Raw genomic sequence first — 20747 nt, 5'->3', positions numbered from 1 at the left:
GATACCAGATTACTGCATGGCCATGCATGTGTGCAGCTGAAAGGAAACATAATTAGTGAGTGTTATGAAGATCTGCTGAATATATGAAGTGTAGTGCATAGTTAATGTTATCTATTCAGATTTCAACAGATCTAGTTAAAGTTTTTACACTTTTACTAAACAGTGTAGAATGCTATAAGAATTTTCCATTGGCCAAAATGCAAGTTAGAGGTTGGTGGTAGAAGGATAGAGGTGTTGAAGTGTGCCAAAGCCAGAAACTGAATAGACATCTAAAGGAACTCATTAAAGAAAGCTCTTGGTTTTTTAAAAAGACCATCTTAATTGCTACTTGAATTCCTTCAGACTTTTGCCAAGTCTTAAGACAGAATCTGTATCTGACTGATATGGAGTATAAATGTGACTTTTAAAATGCAGATTTATGCTGCCTGCTCAAGCTTTATAAACAAGGCAACATTTTTCTTCCATCCAGTAACAGCAAAACATGGTGAAGCTTCTAATTAAGATTGAGGCAGTGCATCACAAAATTGTTAATTTCCAAGCTTCAGGAGCACATTATAAAATGTTCATTAAAAAAATTAAACCCCCAAAACTTTTTTTTTTTTTTCTTTTTTTGTCCTTCCCAGAGAAAATCATGGTGGGTTTTACTTTTTCTCCCTTCCACCACACTTTTTTGAACTTTTGTCATGGAGTCATAGGGTTTAATGGCAGAAGGGACCACTTGATCATTTAGTCTGACCTGTTATCACAGCCCACCATCACTATTGCCCACACACTAAACCCAACAACCTGAATTAGATCAAAGTATTACAAAGAGTCCAAACTATTGTGTGCCACAGGCAAAGGATAGGAGAGATTGCGGAATTAAGAGAGATACTCAGATGATCCTTGCAAGCCATGTGCACCCCATGCTGCAGAAGAAGTGAAAACCCCCAAGGTCACTGCCAATCTGACCTGGCGGAAAATTCCTTCCCAACTCGACATATAGTGATCAGTTAGATCCTGAACATACAAGCAAAAACTAGCCTGACAGAGATTACTACCTCATGCAGACCTGCCTCTTCTAGTGTTCCATCTCCAGCTGTGGCTGGCTGTGATGCCTCAGAAGAAGGAGACAAAAAATAAACACCAGAATACATGGTGGGAAAAAATCAGAGTGCTTGCTTATATCAATTCCAGTTAGGTGTATGCACACTTGTGCATGGTTGCCGGAATGTTTTTCTCCCAGTGGTACCTGTAGGGTCGGCTCTGAAGCCCCCTGGAGTCATGTCTTCATGGCGCCCTATATAGGGATCTGCTGACCCTCTGCCTCCTCAGTTCCTTCTTACCATCTCTGACGGTTGGCTGGAATCGGTTGCTTCTTGCTCAGTGTTTTCCTCTCCTATGTCTCTAAATAGTTAGAATAGTGTTAATAATTAGGAGTAAGTAGTTAGAGTTACAATAATTGTATTAATCGGATCCCCTTAAGGGATGATTACCTTCCTCTCCAGGGGCCGGGGCTTGCCTTGGTCCCTGGATTCAAACCATGTGGGGCTTGGAAGAAGCCCATTTTTAAGAGCGACCCACATACCAAGTGTCTTAAGTGTCTTGGGGAGACGCATCAAAAAGAATGCTGCAAAATTTGTGGAGGCTTTCGTCCCCACACACAGAAGGGAAGGAGCCAAAGGCTACAGTTGTTCCTGATGGAAGCGGTGCTATGTCCATCCCTGAGCCCGTCGGAGCCGGGATCCAGCTCCTCGGCATTGATCTGGAGTGCACCAGTGTTAGTTCGAGATCCAGTACTGAGGAAGGACTCTGGTTCATGAGACCTTTGGCACCGCAAGGGGTCACCAGCACCAAAGCCACAATGAAAGTACGGCACCGTTCTGACTCTCCAGTGCCTAAGAAGCAGAAAAGCACAGACTGGTCTCTCGCTCCTGCCTAGGTCATTGGGGCATAAGAGCTTGGGTGCAGTGCGACCCATGTTGGACCACTCAGGCACCGTTCCTGGATCTGCAGCACTGTTAACTTGGCCCTGCAGAGGGGTGCATTGAGTCTGGGGCCGACGAGCTCCCCTGCCAGGGAATTGGAAGAGGAGGAAGTACAGCTACTGTCCACTCGGTAGACCTTTGAAGCTGCCTGGCAGCTTATTGACAGCACTGAGCCGCCGCCGCCGTAACAGTCCTGTGAGAGGCCTTTGGATGCGGCAATCCCGGTACGGAGGCAGCTATTCGCATTGTCGAAAGGGAAGCCAGCAATGATGTCCCGGCAGCCGTCATCCTGGCCCCAGTTGCCGGCACAGAGGGGCACTGCAGCACCTTGGTCCCCTATGAGTGAGCGCTTTGGATCCGACTCAGAGTCAGAGTCCTATACTTTGCGGAGGAGTCAGCACCGGGACAGAGGAGGGTACCGAAGCCAGGAAATGGCTTACCCTTTCTCCATGCCGTGGCCTCCACAATGGCAGGTCCCGTCAGAGTGGCCCTTTTGAATCCCATGGGCCTTCCCTTAAGCCCAGGATCCTCAGTCAGGCCAGTCTCTGTCTCTGGGAGCAGACTACCAAGCCAGATCAGAGACCGTTTCAAGACCTGAGTCCGACCTCGGCACAGACTAGAAGCTTGAACCTGGGCACGGCTCCGAATACGGCACCGGCACTGAGCTCAATGCCACAGGCATTGATGTGGAAGCAGAGTACCCAGCACTGTGAGATCCACAGGGCGCGGAAGGACAGGATTCTGCCCTGATAAGAGAATCCTCCTCTTCATTGCCTGATGAGATGGTCGCCAGCTCCATTCCGGCATCGGCGGCGGAAGACGGCAGGCCCATCAGGACCTCCCCCGTAGGTTCCCAAAACCTGGGGATTCAGGTCAAGGAAGTCTCCAAGGGCGGGGGGGATTCCAATGACAGACATCTGCTAAGGTTGCCTTGCCCTTGATTAAGACAATCGACAAAAACATGGCAGTACTATGGCAAACCCCTGCCTCGATTCTCCCGACTGCCAAGAAGGTTGAGAGAAAATAGTTTGTGCCATTGAAGGACTTTGAGTATCTTTACATTTACCTGCCTCCTGGGTGTTTGGTGGTTGCAGTGGCAAACGAGAGGGAGAGGCAGGGGAACCAGGGATCCACGCCGAAAGCCAAAGAGGCAAAGAAGACGGACTTCTTTGGCAGAAAGATTTATTCCACTGGGGGCAAACCGGCAGGCAGTGTTAAGCAGATTTTAATTTAACACTTGGGGGGCCATGATGAAATTCATGGGCTCTATTCCTCCGGACTCAAAGAAGGAATTTGTGGCTGTGGTAGACAAGGTTAAAGCAACAGGGCATTGGATGCCGCTGATGCAGCAGCCTGTGTTATGGCCTCTGGAGTAACAATATGACACTGTTTGTGGCTGCAGGCCTCAGGCCTCCCCCTAGAGGTCCAACAGACTGTGCCCTCCAGGCATGGTGTAGGGCCAGAAACTACCCCCAGGCCCAAAGCAGAACTTTTCAGGATATGCCCGGGAATGGCGTACCAGTCTGGACCTTGGATCCTCCACCTCTCATTTTCAAACCGCTTATCCCACTTCTACCATGCATGGGCCCAGATTACATCAGACAAATGGGTGCTATGCATCGTGGAACTGGGATACTCTATCCAATTCAGCTCCCTTCCACCATCACATTCCCAACCCTCCTCGTCCCTCTTCAGGGACCCTCTCATGAGCAACTTCTAATTCAAGAAGTGCAGCAGCTCCTAAAGGTGGGAGAAGTGGAAGAGGTCCTGCTAGAACTGAGGGGAAAGGGTTTCTATTCCCAATACTTTCTAATTCAAAAAGCCAAGGGCGGTCTCAGACTGATCCTAGACCTGAGAAACCTCAACAGATACATGAAGAAGTTGAGGTTCCGCATGGTCTACCTGGTGTCAGTCATCGCCTCTTTGGTTCCAGGAGATTGGTATGCTGCCCTTGACTTGAAAGACACATACTTCCATGTGTCAATCATCCCAAGGCACAGAAGAGTCCTCCAATTCGCGGTCAACCGATCTCACTACCAGTTTACAGTGCTACCATTCCGCCTCTCAGCAGCCCCCAGAGTCTTCACGAAGTGCATGGTGGTGGTGGCAGCGTTCCTCAGAAGAAGGAGAATACATGTCTACCCTTACTTAGATGACTGGTTGTTCAGAAGTCACTCCTGGCAGCAGGTAGAATCGGACATGGAGGTTGTAACCCTGATGTTTGTTAGGCTATGCCTCCTGATCAATGCACAAAAGTCAGTCCTGGCCCCCGCACAAAGGATAGAATTTATAGGGGCAGTCATAGATTTGACCCTGTGCAGGGCCTCCCTTGCGGAAGCATGATTCCCGACCATACTCTCCATCATAGAAGAGTGGAAACATTACCCTATGATCACAGTCAGAAACTGTTTAAGACTGTAGGGTCACTTGGCAGCCTACATTTATGTGGTCCAGCATGCCAGACTGTGCCTAAGGCCTTTACAGGTATGGCCAGCCTTGGTTTGCCAGCCTTCCAGGGGTTGCACAGAGAAGGTTGTGTCAATCCCAACATTTGGTATTTGACACACTCCATAGGTGGCATGTACAAGAGTCCCATTGTCCCCCACCTTCACCCTAGTGACTGACGCTTTGGACATGGGCTGGGGGGCTCATCTGAGTCACCCAAGGACTCAAGGGCTGTGGTCGCGGGAAGACCTGTCCACCCACATCAACGTGCGAGAACTGAGAGCGGTACGACTTGCCTGTCAAGCCTTCAAGGCCCATCTGGAAGGCAGATGAGCCGTGGTAGAAACAGATAACACGACAGCGATGTTCTATATAAACAGACAGGGCGGTGCTCGCGCACTCTCCTGTATCAGAAGCCCTCGACCTCCAGCATTTTTGCATAACTCATGCGATGCACATAGAAGCTTCGTACTTACTGGGATGCCAGAATGTGCTCGTGGACTGTCTCAGCTGGTCGATATCTACTCATGAGTGGTCTGTTTGCCCAGATGTGGTGAACGATATCTTCCGAAGGTGGGGAATTCCCCAAGTAGACCTGTTTGTGACAAAGTCCAAAAGGAAATTTGTGCAGTTCTGTTCCTTCCAGAACTACAGTCCAGGATCGATTGCAGACAATTTCCTCATTCCCTGGTAGGAGCGTCTGTTCTACTCCTTTCCCCTGATACCTCTGGTACACAAGGTCCTTCTGAAGGTCAGGAAAGACAAGCTGGCAATGATCTTGGTAGCCGTGGCGTGGCCGCAACAGTATTGGTTCCTTACGCTGCTTGAGCTCTCAGTGGAGGCCCCATCAGTCTTCCATTAGTGCCAGACCTGGTTATGCAGGATCACGACGGCCTTCGTCACTTGAATTTGCAATCCCTATACCTTACAGTGTGGAAGCTCTGGCTGAACCAGTAGGAGATGGCGTGCTTGGAGCAGGTCTGAGAGATCATCCTGCGGAGTAGGAAACCCTCAACTAGGGCTATCTACCTAGGCAAATGGAAGAGATTCTCCCTTTGGTCCACACAGAAAGGCACTTCTCCAGGGATGTCACCAATACCTCTTTCTGGGGTACTTATTGCATCTTAAACATCAGGGGTTGTCTGTATCTTCATTTAAGGTCCACCTAGCTACGATTTCAGCTTTCCATCCATGGATGGCTGGCCATTCGATTTTCTCGAACCACACAGTTAATTGCTTCCTCAAAGGTCTTGACAGGTTGTTTCTTCAAACATGCCAGCCGGTTTCCCAATGGGATCTTAATTTGGTGCTGTCTGCACTGATGAAACCAGTATCCAAACCATTGGCAACATGCTTTCTCTTGTACCTGTCATGGAAGGTAGCCTTCCTAGTGGCCATGATGTTGGCCAGGAGAGTTTCAGAACTCAAAGCCCTGATGTCAGAGCCTTCTTATACAGCCTTGTTTAAGGGCAAGGTTCATCTGCAACCGCACCCAGCATTTCTTCCAAAGGTAGTATTGAAGTTTCACTCAAACCAGGACATTTTTTTTTTCTGGTTTTCTACCCCAAACCGCATGCTAGTGGTCGTGAACAGAGACTTCACTCTAGATGTTAGGAGGGCAGTAGCTTTCTATATTGAAAGAAAAAAATATTTAGGAAGACACCTCAACTTTTCATAGCTTTGGCAGATAGAATGAAGAGCCTCCCGGTCTCCTCCCAGAGGATTTCATTATGGATCATGTCATGCATTAAGGCATGCTGCGACCTGGCAAACATGCCTGCACTGTCATTGACAGCACACTCCATGAGGGCTCATGGGGCCTCAGCCTTCTTAGCTCAAGTCCCGATCCAGGACATCCATAGGGCAGCGGTGTGGTCCTCCATCCATATCTTTGCAATGCAGTACGCCATTACTCAACAAGATGATGCAGCGGTTGGCAGAGTTGTTCTGCAATCAGTATCCCGTTGAACTCTGATCCCACTTAGGGGGCTTCTTGCGAGTCACCTAATTGGAATTGACATGAGCAAGCACTCGAAGAAGAAAGGACAGTTACTAACCTTCTGTAACTGTTGTTCTTTGAGAGGTGTTGCTCATGTCCGTTCCTAGACCCTCCTGTCTATCCTTCTGTTGGAGTCTGCCAGCAAGAAGGAACTGAGAAGGTGGAGGGTCGGCAGAGCCCTATATAGGGCGCCATGGAGACGTGACTCTAGGAGGCTCCAGAGACAACCCTACAGGGGGGAAAACCTTCAGGCAACCGTGCACGAGGTGCGCGCACACCTAATTGGAATGGGCATGAGGAGCACCTCTTAAAGAAATGTTACAAAACATTACAGAACGCTAGTAACAGTCTTTTCCTGACCCCTGCAGATGACCAGCTGATGTCTTGAAGCATGAGATTTTAGGAACATATACTGCGAGAATCCCGTCATCCCTAGGGCTGCCGAGTCCTGTCCCCCCACCATAGGCAATCCCGTAATTCAGTCCCACTCATAAATTTGTTACGCTCTCTCTAAGTACTAATTGAGTTTTGTTCCCCTAATCATCCTAGGAGCTCTTCTCTCCATCTGTCACTCAGAAGAAGCTATACGTGTATAACTTCTTCCTTCTAGAAATGCTGGGCTCTAATTTAATTTGTGCATGAACAGTAAGTATTCAGAAGAATTAAAAGGGAAGTGGTGAGAGATTCAAAGTTCTTTTTATGCCTGTGAAGGAGAGAAAAATAGGTTAGAAGGAGAATGGGTTGAGATATTGAGGGTCATGAATCATTGGATGCTGAAGAGAGGGGAGTGAGTTGTACACTGTTGTGGGTAGCTTGGTTTCCTAGATTCTAGAAGCTTCTGGAAGCTGGGTAGGACACCTAATTAATGGGATTCTATATAAAGCTTGGATAGCCTATCTTGTTTCAATTTTCAGTGTTGAATTCAGTGGAAGGTGGTTTCTTGTTTTAACCAGTAAATACTAAGCCTCCTGATCAAGTCTGCGAATGAGTAATTATTGTCTGCCAAACTCCAGTATATGAATTTACTTGACTCACCATGCCTGAAGTTGAAGGAAGTAGTAGGAAACAAGTGATGACAGTGAAGTAATCAAAACAGAATTCTTCTGAAGTAAAATATAAACATTATTACGGATTATTATTTACAAAGGAGAGAGAATTCATTCTCTTAGAAAGACCAGATAAATCTGTTTGGATTCTTCAGCATCAAATGCTGTTGTCTTTTGGCTTCTAATACAGTTAAATATTTTAAGTCCCTGATCCAAGCCTTCTGACAACTCCTCAACATTATATCCATTCAGACTGTTTCTAGCTGTTTGACATACTGATGTCCTACTAGTTGTAGAAGTTATAAGGACAGCGTACATTTAGTGTTGTGATGATTTGTATGTTAGAGTTAATAAACTTTGAAAACTAAAAAAAAAGAGTTTAAGGACAGCTGTCAGTTGGCAACTCAGGAGATTGCTGCAATTGCAAATGTGAAACATTTATGTAACATTTAAGATTTAGTTTAATAAAATATAAGTGCTATTGTGTTTATGTGTGTGTGTGTGATTTAGTTCTTACCATTCCTAATGTACTGCTGCTGCATCTGCAGCTTGACACAGGTAATGAGTATTATGTACTATTTCCTTAATTAATAAAAATCAAGTTATCTAAAAAAATTACACTCCTAGATGATGTAAAATGCTGTATTGGGTTGTAAATTAACGTGCTTCAGTAATCACATTTTGCATTTTTTTCAGCAAGGATGCAGATCCGCTTTCAAATTACCAAAAAAGCTAAGAGTGACTGCACTTAGAGTGCACTTAATTTTGGAGTAAGCCCCATAAGCGTTCACTGGCACGTCTGTTTTTTGAGAAAACAAGTATAGGATGGGGTTTCCCTGGGAAACCTGAGTTATACTGAAGTAAAATAGGGACTAGACTTATGACATCACCATTATGGTCTGTGGCCATGATGTTCCAAAATAGGGGGCGTGTGTTATGTAATATAAAAGAAGAAAATGAAACCCAATGGCAACTAGTAACTCTAGATTTCTTACTGCAGCTTTCTGTACCGTATACTTGGGTGATAGATTCTAAACCTAATTAACCAGTTAAACAAGTCCATAAGGATTAGCTAAGCTAACCTTTTTTCTAACAACATCCAACATAGCAAACAGCTTGGGAATTTACTTGTTAAATCACACTTATACTAAAAAGTAGAGAGAGCGTCTTGAATAATGATCCACATTGTTCTTCAGACACATCCACATTTTCATCCACATCATTTTCTTCCAATAAGCAGTTTTCATTATGATGTTTCATTCTTGCAACTAGGCCCTGCATCTCCTCCTTGCATTGCTTACACTTGACACATTTTCCTTCTTTACCCAGGAAAGGAATTTCTTCAAAATATTCCCAGATAGTCTCTTTTACTCCCAGAAACCATGACCATTCTTCTGTGGCAAAAGTTGGGGGGAGTATAGGAAGTTCTGTGTGTACTGAATGTCTTCCCTTTCACTTTCCAGTCCACTGCCCTGTTCTTTTCTACTCTGCTTCCATCCTTTGTCTCTGTCTTTAAGACAGTGTCTTAACTAACTCCTCTGCCTTGCTTGGCCCCGCTTCACCACCACATAAGCACAGAACAACAACAATCCTATCCCGTCTGTGTCTTTCTTTGCACATGTAACTTTAGTCTGATGAGAAACAGAAACTGAAAGCCCAGAACCGTTCCTGTATCCTCCTGGGGCTCTTATTTGGTAGTATCGCCAGTATCCATCCACTCTTTTTATAAGACTAGCTGCTCTTCTCTTCTTCCTTGCCTTATTACCTTCAGCAACCACCTGCTGAGCCCCTTCCTCGTTTTCCAACTCTGCAAACCTATTTCTGAGCTCTGTTTCTCCTTCACCAGTCTCTTTTCCTCTTCTGGGTTCTCAGTCACATGTTTCCACTGGCCACTTTCTTCACTCAGCATTCTCCCCTCAGAGTGCGTTGGTCCTGCTTCCAGCTGCAGGTCTGGGTTTTTCCTTTCCGCTCTTCATTGCTTTGCTCTATCATCTGCTCAAACCCCCTTCTAAACTCAACCAGAGTTTCAACCTGCATCTCCAACCCTTAAATCTTCTCTTCCATCAGCTCTATGAGGCAACACTTCATACAAACAAAGCTCTTTTGAGGTACTCCCTCCAGGAACATATACATCCTGCAGCTTCCACATCCAGTCATCTTCATTGTCTCTTCCACTGCTTGGGTGACTACCATTACCACCTCTGTATCTGTCATAGCCTTTCCCCCTAGTTCCCGTCAGTGGGAGACACAAAAAAACCCCACCAAAACAACCCCCAGTGAGCACCCCAACAATACCAGAACACCACTCCCCTTGCAAACTCCCCTGTTTTCATCTCTGTTGGCTGGCTCCTGAGCCACTGCAGCTATGCCCTGCCTGATTGAGTAGCCACCTTTATAGGGTCCCTAATTAGGGAAGCCCTGCCCCGAATTAAGGTCTGCTGATCTCAGCACATCACCCAAATAGCAAAAATCAATAGCAAATATATCAAAAAACACTTTAAAGACCAAGACAAAGTTGCAGATTTTGTCCTACTGTTGCTTTCAATGTATCATAAAATGAGCAATGTAAATAAACGATCAAGGCTCTTCAACCTGGATATATGTCTTTAGACAGATTTAAACGAAAAATTGTATGATTGTCTCCCTCACCCTTTGTATGTTAATTGACTTCTTAGGTTATAAACTCTTTGGGACAGAGACCGTATCTACCAATGTGTGTTCAGTGCCTAGCAGATAGGGGTTTTGATCAGGCTGAGACCTGTCAGCCCCTCTATAACATAAATATTTTTTTATTAATATTGTTACAAAATATAATAAGAAAAATAGTGTGGTTTTGGGGCAGCTGCAGAAATTGTCTTATTAAAGTAGCTTAATCTTTGCAGTTCTGTGGTAGTTTAAAATACAAACATCACATCATAAGGCTTCTTTCTGTCTTGACAGTCTGCATTGTGCATGTGCCAATACAGAAAAATGGCTAGAGGGTTTCTCTTCCTGCCATTTTATATGCTTTAAAGCTTGACTCTTACAAGTGCTCTAAAATGGGAATGGTTAATCGGATTGCTTTGTGGTTTGGTGTGCCTTGAGGGCACAGGGAGGCCTTAGTAATCCAAATTTGGGGTCATTTGACTGAGGGTTCCTGAGTTTCATGCCTCTCCCCAAATACAGGTTTCCTCCTTCTGCCTTGTACTGTTAAACAAAGATACTAATGAATGGACGAATCTCAGACTTCACTGGGGCTCATGGGCTGTGAATCACCATTCAGTTAACATAACAGGATAAAATTAATCACAAGCCCCATCTAAGATAAAAGGAGTTTTGAAGTGAGTGGCTGGGAGTTGCTATAATTTTTGTCATTGGTATCGGTTTTAATAGTTTTGGGGGAGGGAAGGGGAATAAACGTGAATACTTCCTGGGAGGTGGCTTCTGTGGAGAGGTATTTGGAGGCGGAGGAGTAGGAGAATAGGGGGAGAGGGGTTTGGGGTTGCAGTGAGGAGAGGGGAATAAATGATAATGGATGGTAGGGGAGAGGAGAGAGGCTGGGGGCTCAGTTAAGGGAGGCATGGCACCTCTCAGCTCAGCCAGTGTACCCCCAGCTCTTCTAGCACACCCCAATGCCGTGCACAGCATCCTTCCTGCCTCCAAGAGTCCTTGGGGGGAGAAATACACGTGACTGTTTTTCTTGGGGGGGGGGGGCAATTAGGAGGTGAAGGAGGGGAGGAATACAGGAAAAGGTGATTGGGACTTTAGTGAATGGTGGTTATGGGGAGGGAGAGAGAGAAGGGAGGGGAGAGAGGATTGTTGATTTGGCGCATTCTGTGTATTGTGGGACATCATGTGTACAACTGCCTTAAATGACTACTAACTTCTATCAACAGCTTTTCTTTTCCTGTTTAAAAGACTAGGAAATTCAATGGCAAAAAACTATGTTAATGAAGAGTTAAGGTTGCTTGGTGGTATGTCATCCCCTTGCAGACTGCTGAGATGAAGAAACTCAAACTTCTGAAAACCAGTAAATATACAGTTAGGGTTGCCCATTTAACCTTAATTCTGCCTTCTTTCAGCAATGCCCCAAAACACACCGTTAATACACACACATCTTTACTCTGCCAGCTCTGCAGTTGCTGAAATGTACAAGCTTTTCACCTTCTTTCACGACCCATTCACTTTTATCCACAGAATTCCCTATAACACTATTAAAGGACTAAAAGGAGGAGAAGATTGCCCACATCACCTTCCCTCCACACTCTTTGAGCAATGCCTCAATACAATGTATAGCACGTAGTCTCACTTGGTCTTGGCACTCTAAAATTCAGGAGGTTCCAGATCCTGGCTTAGCCAACTCCAGATCCACTTAGCCAGCTCCCCAGAATCAATACCACATGTGTACAATTTAAGAACCACTTCACAGCCATTTACAGCTTCCTTACACTTACTCACAGGATACCATCTCAACCTGTACTTTCACTTAATCATCATTAAAGCATTAGAATCTCTCATATTCCACTTCATTGTTGACAATATCCTTTGTAATAAAAAGCCCTATGTCCTATTACTGATATAACCTACACAATTCTGCATTGCAGTGTTGCATACTGGATCCTGAAGATACACATGCAGCTCTTCCCTTTGTTCACACAGATGAGAGGGTGCAAAACATAAATTTCTTTGTATCATAATCATAGCTCAGTCACATACCTCAAAATATCCCACACATAACCTCACATCACAAACACGCATTTACCAAGCCGGCCCAACTTTTGACCCCACCATTTAGTGTAGGTACACCTAACACACTGACTGCACCTGGAATATATGCAGATAATTCCCATTGGCTACTGCCAGCACCAGAAGGGAAAATGGCATGTATACCCTTTATTTTCTCCTTTTGGTTTTGCAGTAGTGTTAGATGGAATCCTGTGGGTGAGAGTGAATGGGTTGTAAAAGGAGGTGAAATGATTGTACATTTCAGCAATTGTGGGATTGGCATAGTAAAGGTATGTGTGTTAATGGGGTGTATTGGAGCATTGCACTCTTAAGATTGCCCATGCAACCTTATTTCTGCCTCTTTCAGCATTTCCTGGTTTTCAGAAGTTTGTTTTGCTCTACACAGCCATCTGCAAGAGGATGACATAACCACCAAGAACCCTTAACTCTTCATTAATATAATTTTTGGCCATTGAATTATTCCAAAATTCACACTTTGTCTTGCTTTATTGCTTAATTTAAATATGAATCATAATGGTGTACTGTATGCAGTAGTTCTCATGATCAATTTGTTGCCATGTAAAATTGTTTTATTTTAAATGTTGATTTTTCTTTCTTAGGATACTATCTACCAAATGATGATGGAGAATTTTACCAATTCTGTTACGTAACCCATAAGGGTGAGATCCGTGGAGCAAGCACCCCTTTCCAGTTTCGAACCTCTTCTCCTGTGGAAGAATTGCTGACTATGGAGGATGAAGGAAATTCTGATATGTTGGTGGTGACCACAAAAGCTGGACTTCTTGAGGTTTGATTCAACAAACACAGAAATGTTATCCATATTCTTTTTCTTTAGTGTGTGTGTGTGTGTGTGTGTGTGTGTGTGTGTGTGTGTGTGTGTGTGTGTGTGTGTGTGTGTGTGTGTGTGTGTGTGTGTGTGTGTGTGTGTGTGTGTGTGTGTGTGTTTCTGGTTCTATCTGTAGGAGTTGGTGAATTAACGTTATTTAAAAATAAAAGCCAAGCAGATTCCAGAAGTTTTTGTTGCCTACAACTTGAATGCAGGTCTCATTGCAGAAGATGCTTGTAAAATACATAAATTCAAGTTTAAACTTAAGTGCTCAGCATGGCAGTGAGTGTAGCATAAAAAGTTAAATAGCTATAGGTGCCATCATATCCTTCTCTTCCTTGTCTTTCAACTGAGTAAAATAACCCAATGTATTCCTGTTTTAAGTTTTTGTTTGTTTGTTTTTTAAATCTCTGTTCCCTCTGAAAGAGCCTTAAAGCAGAAAAAGAAAAATAAGTGTGCAGGGCCCTGAAAATCAAGTTGCATATAGTACCCAGAGGCCTAGCAAGTTAGAAATTGCTTTTTTCTCCCAGCAATGTTCTGTTATCTTCTGCATCACAAATGAATCCATTTACTGATTGTATCACAAATGCTCACAGAGATGTGCCCGGTGATGATCACACATTTTATTTCTGGTTCCTATTTCATAAGGAGAAAAAGGCAATTTTTTTGTTGAATTGTTTTAAGTAATGATTGGAAAAAACACTCTACATCTTCTCCCCATGCTTCAGATTTGATTGTTGCTGTCTTGTCTTCAGATGTCACGTTCGTGCCCCTATCTAGATTGTTGTTATGCACCTGTGCCAGTTGTTTGGGGATTTCAAGTGTTTAGGAGAAAAGGAACTTTACACAGTGGGGGGTATCTAGCTGGCATAGTTTGCCTTTCCTGTCTTGTTTGCTGTCTGGTGGAGAATGGCTATTCAGATCAGTCTACATCCCATGTCAGCAGAGTCACAGAAAAAAGAAATTCCCACTTGTCATTCCTATCTGTTGTTCTGGTACATGCTTAATTTGTCTTTCCTTCACTTTGGCTATGTCTACATTAAGGATTTTGTGAAGTCCTCCCAACATTGCTGTACCACATGTAGACACACCTGCTCAGCGCAGGTCTAGATGGTAGCATTGTAAAAACACTTTGTTTCTGGGTCTTAACTAGCCCTTACACTCTTGCTAACACTGGTGGAACAACAATAGTGCTTTATTGAAGGGCAAGGAAAATTTCACTGAAACCTGAGTATAATAAAGCCCACAACAAAATTTGGTTATCTAGTTCTAATCAAAGTTAAGCTACACTCTGGAATTTCACAAACTAGGGAAGAGAGATGTTAAGCTGATGTAGCCAGAGTGTGCACATATTTTTGGCTTCTGCTGGTTGTCATCCAGTGCTTGACTGATGTGATGGGAAATAATACACATTAGTTTGTAATAGTTTGATGGGAGTCCTTGGGAAAAAATCACCTGAAAAAATATTTATTCTGTTTTCTAGTTTAAAATTGAAAAAACAATGAAAGAAAAAGAAGAGCTGTTGCAGGTAACTATTGCTCTGGAAAAAGAAACTGTACAACTTAGGGATCAACTTGAAAGACTGGAAAAAGAGCTTACCTATGAAAAGCAGAGATGTGATCAACTGCAAACAGAGCAAAAGGTTAGTTATTAACTGGTTAAAGCTGACTGCATAACATCTGTAATCTACCTTTTTAAAAAACTAATTAAAATGGGTGAAAACGAGCTATCAAAAAACCCTCAAGTTAGATTTTTACACTAGATTAGGTCAGTTCCTATTACCCTTCTGCCACTATTCTTTTTACATTGTAAAATAGTTAAAATACTTCAGGATTTTGGTACCAGGCTTGATGAAATAATTGATGACAACTGTTACAAGACATTTGGCATTTAATTGTAGAGTTCATAGCGGGAAAACTAGTTGAGATAGTTCAATTTACTTTAAAATAGAGGAAGCATTTTCAAATTCATTCTAAGCAATAGGTTCCATAGAATGTAGCATTAAAAGGATATTAGATTTCAAGAAAGGAAATTCTAGAGAATTAAGGAATTTAAGCTTTAACAAGCAGTTCCGCTGACAAAGCATACTTAGGGGGAATAAAGACTGACTGTGTGGGCTTCTCTGGAGGATGTTTCAAAGATCTGAGGGTAAAAAGTACTGGCATTAGAAATGGTAAAAGCAGAGCAAATCTAAAAATGAATTTACAATGTCAGGTAAGGTTTACAGTAGCAAAAAGCAGAATGAAGTAATAGTTGAAATTAGGAATAAGAATTACTTCTCCACATATACCAGGGAGAAAACAGATGACTCTAGACAGCGTATTTATAGACTCCTAATCAATTATTAAAATATAATGCTTTTTTAAACCTATTTTTAAAAAGTAAATAAAGTTGGGGGATGTACACGAGGTGATGACATGGAGAACTTCGAAGTAATGAAGCCTATATAATGTAGCTGAGGATAAAAAGCAGTTACTAGAATACTTGTAGAAGGTCAATATGCACGAATCAACAGTTCTGAGCGATAGAGTCTGGGATCTTTAGAAAATCTGTTGAAGACCTTAATGAACTTTTACAATTTACTTTTGAAGAGTCATGGTGAAATGGACAGGTGCTAGAGTGTTGGAGGATGAAGAAGTTCTAGTACCAATTTTAAATCATGGAAGAAGAAGCAATCCAGCAGTTACTGGCCAGTAAATCTTTCTTTAGTCTTTAGTGAAAAAATATAATAAATATTAAGAGAAAAATCTGTAAGTGCCTAGAAAATAATTTTTTGGAAAATGGGTGGGGACAAGGGAAGGGGAAAGGGTAAAATTACAAAATAAAGCTCAGTGGTCCAAACACATACGCATATACTTAACTTCAGGCATGTAAGCAGGCCCACTGAAAGTAGTGGGACTATTTATAAGGATCAAGGCCTTAGTGGATAAGATCACGAGTGTAATAGATATCTGTCTATGATGTGTTTATCATTGTGGTATCTAAATAGGCTTCACTAAGGCATTTGAAAATGAATTTGTCTGGGGATGCAAAATTAATTGGCCTAGAATATGAATATGGACTGAAAACTATCTGAAGGACTGTAAATTAAGGGAAATAAAGATACTGTATTGATTTGGGGGATATCATACAGATTAGTATTAATGATCTTGAAAAGGAGGTAAATGCATTCCATTTTCTGATGGTATTAAATTCAGTTAAGTTGGAACATTTAGGAGAGAATACTAATGCAAACAGATCAAGAGAAGCTTGGCAATACAAGTAGGAAACAACATTGGGATATGGCCTGATATATAAATAAATACATCTAAGGGAAAATACACTGAAACACAGAGATTCAATTAAGACAGATAGTTAGGAAGTGGTGACATCAGCAGACCATAGATGGTGAGAGGCAGTAAAGTAGATATAAAATTGCAGTGTGAATTGTTTTCAAATAAAGACTTACACAATAGTTTGAGAGACAAATAGGAATAATTATAATTTGCATTAAATTAAATTAGGCAGTGAGATTTATTAGATTATGGAATTGTTTCCTGAAAGAGATGTCAAAAGCTCATTTACAAGAGCTCTGGACAATATACTGTAGGGAACAATCTTGTATTAGCAGGTGAATGCGGTAGTTGTTCTGAGGTGCATCAGCCTGGCTTCCATTTGTTTGAGTGCAAATTGTGTGGGTTTAATTTTTGTGTGCTATACTATCTGCACACAAAAATTACATGTGTAAAATTACATTGCACAATTTGTGGACATTAAATTTTAATTGTGTGAATGATTGGTACCAATTATATAACCATTTATAATTTTTATAATTTTCTGAATGTCTATTGAAGTGCCGTTTATTAATGCTTATATTTGGTGTCTCCTCTAAACTATCATGTATGTTAGGCACTATAAAAATGTGTCTAACACTTGTATGTGAAGTAAGTCTGCAGTTGAGCTAGTATTCTAAAGTACCATGTACACTGGCCTTCCAACAAAGTTTAAAAGCCTTTTGTCTAATGAGGCTCTCGAATGCTTTAAGTCGTATAGAAGTGTGTAGTACAGACCAGTGCTCAAGCTTAGGTTGAGACTGCTCCAATATTTTTTTTCCATCATGCTTGCCTGCCAGTGTGAGAACAGAAAATTTCTCATTTGTATGACACTATGGATGAAATCTTGCTCCGTTGAAGTAAATTGCAAAATTTCCTATGGGAATTCCCCTGTTTTTCCCTAAAATTCTTTAATTTTGTTGTGGAGTGTTTGTGGGGTTTTTGTTTTGGTTTTTGGATAGAGATTCAATTTAGAGAGGTTTTTCCAACTAAAGAGAAGCTTATGCTAAATATTACAGAGAGAGAGCTCATGCTCCCTTCTCCCAAAGTGAGGCTGGCACAGTTGGGTGTCTTACAAGCAGTCTTATAGAAGCTTTCTTTTCTGAGTTTTTCCTACTTCTATTCTCCCCACCCCTCCATCTCCAGTTTTTTTCCGTTGTTAGTACTCTTTATAAAAAAAAAAAAAAAAAAAGTCTTACCTAAGTAATGATATTGAGTTTATATTCTGGAGTTCAAATCAAATTTCTGAACTAAGGATGGTAACTCCGGATTGAAATTAGGCAAAATGAGTTAAACACCTTGCATGCTGCCTTTTCATCCAGCATTTCCAAACCCAAAGTTGCTTTGTTTTCTAAACATAATTTACTCAGCTCTCAAATTCAGCCATTTATGAGTCGAATACATGATTTACCTTTGCTAGGAATGCTATATAACAAGTTAAAGGATTTTTTTAAAGAGCGTCTCCTGCGGACATAGCGCTGTTCACACCAGTGCTTTTGTTGGCGAAACTTGTGTCGTTCAGGGGTGTGTGGTTTTTCACACCCCTGACTGACAAAAGTTTTACCACTTAAGTGCTCATGTAGACAAAGCCTTTGTCTCTTAAAAACTGGTTTGGGCCTGGCTTTTCTTAAACTTGGAGTATGTTACTGCAGTGATACATAGAATCTTATAACTTCACAAGCAATATTCATACCCGTATTTTACCAGGACAATAAAGTTCAGCGGATTATGATTTTTCAAATGTTACCTTACAAGGCATACATTTTACAAAATTTATCATCGTTTTGTAAAAGTGGTGAACATTATAGTATAGACTGTTACATTGTGCATATGTGTTTGTTTTTCATATGCTCAGTGATGTTAATATGCTAGAAACTATCATTTGATTTATTATTATTGGTTTATTTATTATTATTTGTATTGCAATAGTCCTCTCCCTCCCCAAATCATGGACCAATATCCCATTGTACAAATACAGAACAAAAAGATGGTTCCTTGCATAAGTGGAGAATATACCCAGATGAATAATAATTTTATTGATTTATTAGTATTTTAACTTTGAAAATTGAGTTGAATGATAATTGATATTTCTTCTTTAAGTGCTGATCCCCATGATGGGGTATGCATGTGCTCGACGCACCTGAGACCGAAGAAGTCTTGCAAGCAGTGTCTGTGTCAGCATCTGTGTCCCTGATTTCCTTGTGTTCCACCCCAACAGCATAACTTCCCCAGTTTCATCTTAGTGCTGCATAGCCTGAGTCAAAATCCTCCAGTGCCCACAGCATATCATTTTTCTTCTTCCTGTAAATATTCAAAGTTATATAGTCATCTTAGTTTTTTTGTTTTTAGTGTTTAGATAGTTCCCCAGTTAGTGGGAGAATCCCTGCCTGGGGGAACCCTCCTGGTCTCCTGGCACAGGATACTGATCTTCAAAAATAGTGTGTCCTGCCACTGCTCCTTTGTGGTTAGTGACAACCACCAGTGTGGAGAAGCTCATAACACTAAGTGCAGTATCTGCTGCTCTTTTCCCAGCCAAATGCAGCAGGCACAAGAACTCCAGCTTCAGAAGCTCCTTATGGAATGCGCAATGAGGCCCCAGTCAGACCCATTGCCAAGGAGATGCTCTGAATGCTGGCCAGAGTCATCAGGGAGCAGTCCTCCTACTAGTACCTTGTCTGACTCTAGTGGAAGGGAGCAGAGGGAAAGACCCTTTATCTGGGCCCTTTCAGGAAAGTAAGGAGCACTACTCTCTCAAATGTAAAAGTAGATCCCCTCCTGGACCTTTGAAGAGGAGAGATCCTTCCCTGACCCTGTCCAATTGGGTGAACCTTCACACCCAAATCACAAGGACTTAAGCCCCCTAAGCCTCGTGGGCATGATCAGAAGGTGCATGGGGCAAGGCTTGTTCAGTACCAGCCTCAGCATCAACTTCAGCACAGTCTGTAGCACCAACATGGTTTTTGTAAAGGGAAATCAGACCTCACCGATCTACTATAATTCTTTGAGAGGGGTCAACGAGTATGTAGACAAGGGTGATCCAGTGAATATAGTGTGCTTAGATTTTTAGAAAGCCTTTGACAAGGTCCTTCACCAAAGGTTCTTAAGCAAAGTATGCTGTCATGGGTTAAGAACAAAGATCCTCTCCTGGATCAGTAACTGGTTAAAAGATAGGAAACAAAGGATAGGAATAAATGGTCAGTTTTCAGAATGGAGAGAGGTAAATAGTGGTGTCTCCCAGGTGTCTGTATTGGGACCACTGTCGCAGGGGAAGCCTTCATTGGGACCCTCTGGTTGGCTCAGGTGATCCCTGGAGCGGGGAGGAAGCTCTCCAACAACCCGTTGCCCTGGGTGGAGGGGTCAACGCAGTGCCGCTCCCCCAGAAATTGCTTCAGGTCACGGTCACCAGAGCATCCTGCATTGGTGGGGCTCGGAGTGAGGTCACCCTCTCGGCACCGGTCACGATCCCTGGCACTGGGCGAAGTTTGTTCCGGGAGGTGGCACCTGTCTGGGTCGCCTGAAGGAGGCCGCTCCCCAGAGGGAAGTTGGCGCCGTTCCCACTCCCCGGCATCGAGGAGTTCATCTGCACCGGTGCGGCACAGAACCCGGTTGCCGGAGGCTGACATGACACCAAGAGGGAAGTGGCGCCATAAGTCATTTGTGCCCAGGCGCCGCTCCAGTCGCTTCAATTCGTAGTTGGAGCATAGTTCCCCGCGTCGGCACCGGTCGCAGCACCGGCATCTGGTCTTGTTGTTGTCATGATTGACGACGCCGAGAGGCCGTTCTCCAGAGTGCCAGAGTACCCACAGATTGGGTTATCGCTCCCCCACCACTCGGCACCATACAGCGGGACCTTCTGAGGCAGTCTGACAGTGATCATCTGACAGTGAGTTGGTGTCCTCTTGAGAAGACTGCCACCGGGTGAGTCGTTGCCGCCAGCAAAAGATGCCGGAACACCCTTCGGCTCAGGCAGCCCCGGGATGGTCTCAAGGGCAGTGGCCATCCCAATGGCCGTATTGGGGACCCTGGGGGTTTCTGGTTGGGCCAGGTCCACAATTGTTCAGGTCATCTGGGGTGCAGTCCACACCACTGCCACCGGAGAAGAGCCATCGTTCGGCCTTTAACAATGATTCGGACTCCTAGGGAGGTCGGGAAGGGATGCCACCATCTGCATTAACTCCAGTGCAGCGGATAGAGTTCATCGGGGTGGTCCTGGACGTTTCCCGAGCCAGAGCTTTCCTGCCCCAGCCACACTTTGAGGCGATGTCTGCCATCATTGCTCGCCTGCACCTCTGCCTGACGACAACAGCCAGGCACTATCTGCAGCTGTTAGCTGGCCTGCACTTACGTGGTGAGGCTGGCTTGCCTAAGACTCAGACCACTCCTATCATGGCTGGCCTCAGTTTACGCCCCGAGCAGACATTCCCTGGA

The 20747-nt window shown here is 43.4% G+C and overlaps 1 protein-coding gene across 6 annotated transcripts in view; it reads left to right on the top strand.

Annotated features, from left to right (window-relative positions):
• The window catches only part of TAX1BP1 (Tax1 binding protein 1), a 118251-nt gene that overhangs the window by 28859 nt on the left and 68645 nt on the right, over positions 1 to 20747 (top strand). For all 6 annotated transcript variants that reach the window (XM_067562011.1, XM_067562008.1, XM_067562009.1 and 3 more), the window contains 2 exons: positions 12782 to 12969; positions 14492 to 14650. In XM_067562011.1, coding sequence (XP_067418112.1) covers positions 12782 to 12969; positions 14492 to 14650 — 347 coding nt within the window. The remainder of the gene's footprint in view (positions 1 to 12781; positions 12970 to 14491; positions 14651 to 20747) is intronic.

Source organism: Emydura macquarii, unplaced genomic scaffold (assembly GCF_026122565.2).
Source record: "Emydura macquarii macquarii isolate MOO-44397 ecotype Brisbane River unplaced genomic scaffold, CSIRO-AGI_Emac_v2 contig_2422, whole genome shotgun sequence".
NCBI lineage: Eukaryota > Metazoa > Chordata > Testudines > Chelidae > Emydura > Emydura macquarii.
Note: the sequence above shows the minus strand (reverse complement) of the source record. Positions and strands in the feature narration are given on the sequence as shown.